This window comes from Labrus mixtus, chromosome 7 (genome assembly GCF_963584025.1).
Source record: "Labrus mixtus chromosome 7, fLabMix1.1, whole genome shotgun sequence".
NCBI lineage: Eukaryota > Metazoa > Chordata > Actinopteri > Labriformes > Labridae > Labrus > Labrus mixtus.
In genome coordinates, this window is record NC_083618.1 from 11,678,881 (window position 1) to 11,686,842 (window position 7,962).

The 7,962-nt window shown below is 35.1% G+C and overlaps 1 protein-coding gene across 1 annotated transcript; it reads right to left on the bottom strand.

The window, feature by feature from the left end:
* Window positions 1-220: 220 nt before the first annotated feature.
* Window positions 221-4,339, bottom strand: synprb (synaptoporin b). The gene is made up of 5 exons (XM_061042949.1): window positions 4,239-4,339; window positions 3,511-3,638; window positions 1,374-1,572; window positions 1,038-1,229; window positions 221-957 (listed from the first exon to the last, which is right to left on the bottom strand). The coding sequence occupies exons 1-5, from the start codon at window positions 4,260-4,262 to the stop codon at window positions 592-594; spliced, it is 909 nt and encodes a 302-aa protein (XP_060898932.1). The 5' UTR covers window positions 4,263-4,339; the 3' UTR covers window positions 221-591.
* Between the last annotated feature and the right edge of the window lie 3,623 nt (window positions 4,340-7,962).

Consider the following 7,962-nt stretch of genomic DNA (forward strand, 5'->3'; position numbering starts at 1 on the left):
TTTTATTTGTATTTATTTTGTTTTTAACCTGAAGTCTCAAAAGTGTCCTGGTGAAGACAGACAGCATTGCTATTGCCATTTCTGACAAAACAAAGCAGCCATACATGCAAACATAATTCAAGATACATGATACATTAAAAGATATTCAAATAACAAGTAAAACATAAAAATACTTGTCAAAATCAACTACATTCAAAATATATTTGGCGGAACAAGACATTACTACTTACTTTTGTTTTAAAAAATCAGTGTTAATTTTAGCCTAGAGGTAATGATACAAGTATAAATGTAGCACTAACTTGATAAGTCAAATTCAGTCTTGTGTAAATCTAACACTATTTTGTCTGATTCAACAGGATACTCAATCTAGCTGTAGGAGTTTTGGGCATATCAATGCAATGCACTTAACAGCCACTGGGATCATTGATATAAAAGAAATTGAACATTAAAAGACAATACTGAAAAGCCATAATAGTACTTTCCTCATAGCAGTATCTATAGCTAAATAATTGTGAATTTATAAATGGAATAGGTCTGTGTCAATAACAAGTTTCCATCGATTTAACCATGTACAGCAATATTCTTGCAGTATCACATCTCATTGACAAATATCATCGGCCCTTGTGAAGCCACATTAATCTCCCTTGGTTTGCCATGATATGCTTGTGGTAAGCTCAAAGTTACTTGTGACGGGCCAAAGCTATTTGGGGTATAGACATGCTGACCAAAATCCCCCTTTGACAGATTGAAACTGTTTTGTCTGGTTAGTTGTGGACCAGAACTTTCCTCTGGCAGGTCAAAGCTGCTCTCACTGTAGAGCCGCTGTCGCATTTCGCTGGAACGTTTCCCAGAAGCGCTCCTGGTTGGATATCGCTGACCTGTCTTGTACCAGCCTGTCTCTTTGAAGACAAACCAGATATTCCCAACCCAGAGGAGAACATTGACAAAGCCAAAAACCTGGACAGAAGAAAAGGTACAAAAATAATACAGTTTCCCTTCACTATCCCCAGTGCTTTTTTTTCCTGCTGAATACTTACCGCGGATGTATTAAGACGTGACCAGAAAGGTTCCTGGGTAGCTGTACATTTGTTTTCCGGAGATCTGCAGGCTGAGATGAGCAGTAGCACCTGTGTAGGATTTGTGGCTGTCTTGATATCAGAAAGAGTTTTGGCCCAACAACAACTGCTGATCAGCCACATAAAGGAGAAGATGATTGTAACAACAAAATCCTGTCAAGGACAAAAGAGCAAGAAGAATACATGAAGGGAGAAAAGACACTAATGTTTTATGATAAACTGTACTAACACAAATGTCTCAGTTTAAGTTGTATTATAATAATTATAAATGGGTGTTGGAGGTATAAACTCACTGACCACAAGCGGGCCTCTGTTGTTCTTCAGGTATTTGTTTTGGTAGAAGACATAGACGACTGTTGCCAGCAGAGAGTACAGAAAAGCAAACACTCCAACAGTCAGAAAAAACTGAGCAGGTAAGGAAAAGTCGCCATCCAGTAATAGAATCTCTACGCTCCTTCCCTCGCACAAGGGAGCCTTGAAATGCACGTCTTTTAATCTAGGAGGAGATATTAGGGAATGAAAAAATTATAGAAAAAAGGATGTTAAAAGGTTTAGTGTGCAGGGATGATGGCTGTAGTTGCTTATTGTTCACTGGCACCTTGAGAGCTCTATCATTAGCAATGTTTTGGCTAAAACTCGAATGTCCAGGCTTCAAATAGAGATAGATACAGCATAAAGCAGATTGTCTTCGCTTGGCTTGTCTATAGTGTGAAAAAGACAAACAACATTTTGTTTTGGCCTCATCATTTTGAATGTGCTGATAAATCTAATGTGGACACATTTTTTTTGTCATTATTTAACTTTTTTTGAGGATCTTTCTGAATCTTCGATGAAGCTTAAAAACTATTTAAAGGCTATTACTGTGAAAATAAAGTGAGTACTGACCTTGATTTCTTCACTTTCCAAAATGGACCTCACTCAAATATTAATAACTCACACTGGTCCTCACAAAAATAGATCTACAAACACATTCACACAGACATGCATCTCTTTGTTCACTTACAGGAACATAACATAGATTTACGTTAATATCATGTAAATTTACGTTAATCATTATTGTCCTACCCCTAACCTAATCCTCACCTTAACAATTGACCCACCAAAATATGCTTTTCCCATTTGGAAACACAAGTTTTCCACCCAAAAGGACAACAAGTCCCCAGTAGTTCATAACAAAGTCTGTGTCCCCTAAACGTATGCTAACTCAGAACACATACACACACAAACTGTTGGTAATTCATATTTGGTAGGTAATCAAATGTTTTAATTTGTTTAAAATGTAAAAAGCTGAAAAATACTTTATTTCAGTTAGAAAACACTTGTGTTTATGTACTATAAATACGTGACAACAGTAGTTGTAGGGTAGCATTGAACAACTTACACAAACAGACACCAGCTGAACTGATAATTAGACACTTGGCCTTAAATGACAGTGAGGCTAAAGCGGTACAGGGGCGGTCGACCTTGCTTCATCACTTTACCATGAGGGTTCACGGCTACATAAACACTGAACCTTTCATCATCGTTATTAAATGCTACTTTACACTCTACATGTAAATGCTGTCTCATTAAACCAGGACTTTATTTAGATGTGTCCAAACTTTGTTGCAGATTTCAGATTTTTTTTTTTGCTTTTCATATAATCATTTAAATGTATATATTAATATTAATCTAAATATTAATGTTTAGGGAAAAAACAATCAGGCTATTAATACTGTGGTATTGCAAATTGGTTTACATGTTTACATATTAGTCTTGTACAAACAATCAGTTTTTTTCTGCTGCTCTTCAGCTCTTCATTGAATCATAATAAGCATACATCATGTTACAGCTAAAGGCTGCAAAAGAAGATGTCATGATAAAGATTTGTACCATCACAAGAAATCACCTTGGAGTCTTGAATGGTGGGACTCCAAGTACAATTTTGTCTATTGATTCAGTGAGATGTTTTTTTTGCTCAGGAGAACTCAAATTGTACTGGCTTCCTGCTCATCTGCCCAGCTTCCAGTCTTTAATTTGGTCGAGCTGTTAGAGAGATAATCTTTTCTCTGCCAACCGTAACAACATGGTAGAGTGGAGCTGTGCAGCTATCATCTTTTTCTGTGTGGATGACAATTTTCTGAATTATGCAGAGAGGTTCGCTGTCACTGTGGACATGCCCTACTGATCTAAAAGCATCATTTTTAAGCGAACAGGCAAATCTTCACTCTCCGTCAATTAGTCTGTTAATTCACATCCTTTGTGAGATTTAATCAAGACATGCTCAAAGATTTATTGATCCAATGAAATGTAGATAAAGAAACTTTTGACCATTTCAATTATTGATGAATTTATTAGTTATTTGTCTACCTTTACCCTATTAAAGTCAAATTTTGGGATGTTTGCAGATTTGAAACAAGGATTGAAGTTATTCAAAGAAAAACAAGTTATTTACCGAAAGGGATAGCCAAACTCAATGTTGATGCTGAGGTTATTGTTCCTCCTCCTGTCTGCACAGTCCACTTTAGCCTGGAGGTGACCATGGTATCCTCCACATGTTGCAAAAGCACAGATGGCAAAGATCTATGAAAAGGAATGCAAGTAAAGGTCATACATCAATTGATCAATCAAACTTGTAATCAGTCTAGCGCACTGCATCATTTATAGATATAAATTAATTACCAGGATTATTATTAACATAGATAATTGGTTTGAAAACAAAACCTGAATAATTGAGAGGTCGGAAGACAACTAACAGTGCTGCTAACTGTGCACTGCAGGGTTACCCCAGCTGCACAGTCAGACTCAATTTGAAGGTGTTACAAGCAAATCTGACATTTCATCTCATCTTCATAGTTTTTATGTAAAATATTCACAAAAAGGGATAACCGATTAATTTTATATCAGCCACATTGAGCTTAATATTTTTTTTAGTTTTAAATGTGTGGCGACCACAAACTAAACTGGGTCTAAACCATCAATCAGTTAATCCTGTAATCTAACAAAAACAATACAACCCATATGATTATTCATATAATAAAGTTGACATCAGAAGAAAGTAGAATTAAAAATCACAAAAGCAGGGGCGCTGGTGGCGCAGTGGTTGGTGCGCGCACCCCATGTATGGAGGCTGTGGTCCAAAAGCAGAATGAAGAGATAAATATAAGAAAGAAAGAAACTTACCGGAGCAAATATAACCATACACATTTAAATAAAATCACAGATCTCAAGTCAAACTACCGCGTTGAAGGCTTTGTCATCAGGTTGAAATGCCACTGATGTAGACAGGACAAAGAGGGAGACTCTTCCTCTGAAGGGGAGGGCTGACAAGTTTCTTCCCCAGGGAGGAGTCTGAGAATACTAATATAAACTGTAAGTCCTAAAATAAATGAGTGAATATGTGCAAATATGTAGCTTGCTGATATAGTAAGACCATAAGGATGCTTAGACGCAGCTTTCAAAAGATCTTTTCCTGGAATATTGCTCATTTTGTTTTGTGTTTTGATGGATTTTGGATCAACTGACACATGTTTTTGGATGGCTTGTCCAGTTTTCTTTGCTTTTTGGGTTATTGTGGGTAGAAACTATAGGGAGTGGGTGTAGAGACAATGATGTAACCTATTGTTTTGTGTGCTGCTATTGTGAGGCTTTGTGTTTTTCGCCATTTTGGTTTTCATCATCTTTATTTTTATTCCAAGCATTACGCCAATTTAAACGTGAATGCCTCTGTTATAAATGGCTGTAAACAAGGTTACTTTTGTTAGCCATCTGAACATAGCAGGACGGTCAACCACACACATTAAAACTCAATACAATGGTTACCATGGGTCAATTTAAAAACCTGATCACAAATCACTGTGCTCATCACCGTAAACGTTGTTAACTTTAGTTGCCTGCTCTGCCGCTTATTCTTCTGGTCTTTAAGTCTATGTATTTTGTCTATGTTATTTTTGTCATCTATTCATTTTAATTGTTCTCTCGACATCATTGTAATTGAGAGCTTGCCCTCAAAGATTTTTCTTGAATAAATAAAGGTTAAATGAAATGAAATGAAAATATGAGTTTTAGGAAGGACTCGATTTTGGAGGCTACATCAAGTGCCTATTAAAGGAACTACAGTTTTGGCACATACACTTTGGCTACTACTTTAGCCCTGTCACAAGTCTAATTTAAACTGTTATTACTAAATAATTAAAGATTATATTGAAAAGTGTGTCCCTCACATATTTATGTTCATAGATTTCGAAACACATCGGACATTTCTAAGACTAAATTAATTAGGCTAAAGTAATACTGTAAAATTTAGAACTTTAGACGATTAAAAACAGATAGATTTGACTCTGCCTCAACATACATCAGCTCAATCAGTCAGAACAGGCAAAAACATGCTTCAGACATATACGGGATATCATACCATGGTCTGAAAGATTATCAGACTAAGTGTTCAAATTGTTTCAAACTTTGTATTGTGATCATAATAAACTAAATATTCCTGGCTCATTGTGGTAAAAAATGAACGCTGGTACTCTAATCATGTAATTATTAATGGTGCTTTACCTTTTATTATTATCTTTTGATTCCCTGATTGTTTGGCCTCTTTGTGTTGTGTTGGAGTCTGCTGACCTCTTCTGTTGACAGATCTGTATTACAGATTTAGTTTTAAGCAAAGATAAATTGTGGTTTTCAAACATTAGGACTAAATAATTGACTGCAACACAAGCTGGGTTTTAGATATCAGATTATATTTAGGATCAGATGGAAAAAAAATAATTCAGTTTGGTTTGATTTTGTGTCCCAGTTTGAAAATGTATCTTCATGCTGTCATCGGTCATAACAAACATTCAGATCTGCCTGTTTTGATCGATAACATCATAAATCCAAAACATTTTTTTTCTTCCAAATATTTCAGGTATATTGATAAAATAAAACATTTCAGTATGGATGGATTTTTTTACTCAGAAAACGGCAGCATGATCAATCTGTTATTTCACAACAGTCCACATGGACAATCACAGCTTTTGTACAGTAGGTTATTTTATATGCAGTCAATTTTATTTTATTTTATACAGTCTCATTAAATTTCCATTGTTTAGGAGCCCATTTTACACGCTCAGAGAAATAAAATGTGGGAAGTAATATGGAAAACAATGAATGGTTAAACAGGGTTTGCAATTAAATACACTTAAATAGAAGAAGTTTAATAATGCGTAGTTAAATAATTCAGGATGAAAGTAGGATTATAAAATAAACTCATAAATTCAACAAATAAAATATGATAGTGGAAGAGTACCACATAACATAAATGTCAATCTAGAGTATATAAAGCAGTGGTTCATTGATCCAGTTTGGCTGTTTAATATAAAAACTATTATGGGTGTCTGCTTCTTATTGCTTTGATGCTATTTTAGTCTATTATGCTCTCCTGTCACTCACTAGAAACCTACAAGAGCAAAAACATGTCTGCAGTCAAAAACCTCAGAAGAATTACTCATCCCTCTATCAAGCTGCTGTCGTTTTCACATTGACAAGAATATAGGAATAACTAGGACACTTGAAACTTGAAATGCAATAATAAGGCTAGAAGCCAAAATTAAGATCAATAAGACAATACCAATGACTTTAAAAAAGTAAATAGAAGTGTGTCTTGGAAAGTTACTTAGATTGACTCATTCCCTCAGGCTAGCTTTTGATGTCAGTGGCAAACAGACTTATCACATTTTCAGCCTTGGATGAAACCCGCTCAAAGAACGATCAGTGGCTGCTCTGAGGTTCACAAGGTGGGAGGACTAGAAAGGTAGCAACATTTCAGCCTTTACATAACATTTAGTAATGTCTTGAAATCAGTTCTGAAAGTGAGAGATAATATTCAGTGATGGAGAGAGACAAAAACCATGATGAGTATTTTAAAACCCATTTTTACATGCTGGAGGCTGACTGGAACATTTAACTTAGGTAAAAAGTAGAGGATCGTGCAGTGGTCTATGAGACAGACAAAATATTAAATCAGACCATTTTGCATAATTTATTTTATTATCATTAAACAAGATTAGTTTAGATAAATTCATTCAACCTTTATTTACACTCGAAAGATCATTGAGGAGAAACCCACATTCACAATGACAATAAATTCAACAAACTCTGGTTTTCTAAGAACCTAAGACAATATGTAAGTACTAGAGTCTAAAATGTACTAACATGAGTAAGCGAGCACAAATGCAATAAATAAACATAAATATGTAAAACAGTTAAAAAAAAAAGAGGTTTGGATGTTTAAAATTAGGTTTCCCTCAAGAAGATGCTGTATGTTGTTCCAAGAGTCAGGTGCAGAATAACAAAAAGCAGATTGCAAGTTGACTCATTTGTATATCTTTAATACTTTCTTGTTCTGTCATGAATAATTCACTACAACATCCTTCATGCAGTCACATTTTCAAATTCCATTCACAAAGAAAATAAAGCCCAAACTGTACTATAGTCCTGCATAGTCCTGACCTACTCAGCTTTGAATGGTACATTTTGGATCTGTTTGTGAGATGTATAACATTAAGTTGGCTATCTATTACTGAACTAATTTTTATTATTCAACTTTTAAATAAGAGTTTGGAAATTAGCTTTAAAACCTTACTTTTGGAACGTGTTTACTTTGTAAAAGTTCAAACTCGTGGTGTTTCAGACAAAGACTTTCTAACAATTGGACATGAACACAACATGAAACACAAAACACGGTTTGCCATGTAAGCCAAACAACTGTTCAGTTGAATAAAAAAAAGAGCAAATTGGATCTGCATCTAATTGATAATACAATCTTTGTAATGAAGTGTTATAATAACTATGTTTTGCCCTTGTTACATAATCTCAACCAGCTATAACATCACTGCAGTTTGATCATTGTGCCAACAGAGGGCAG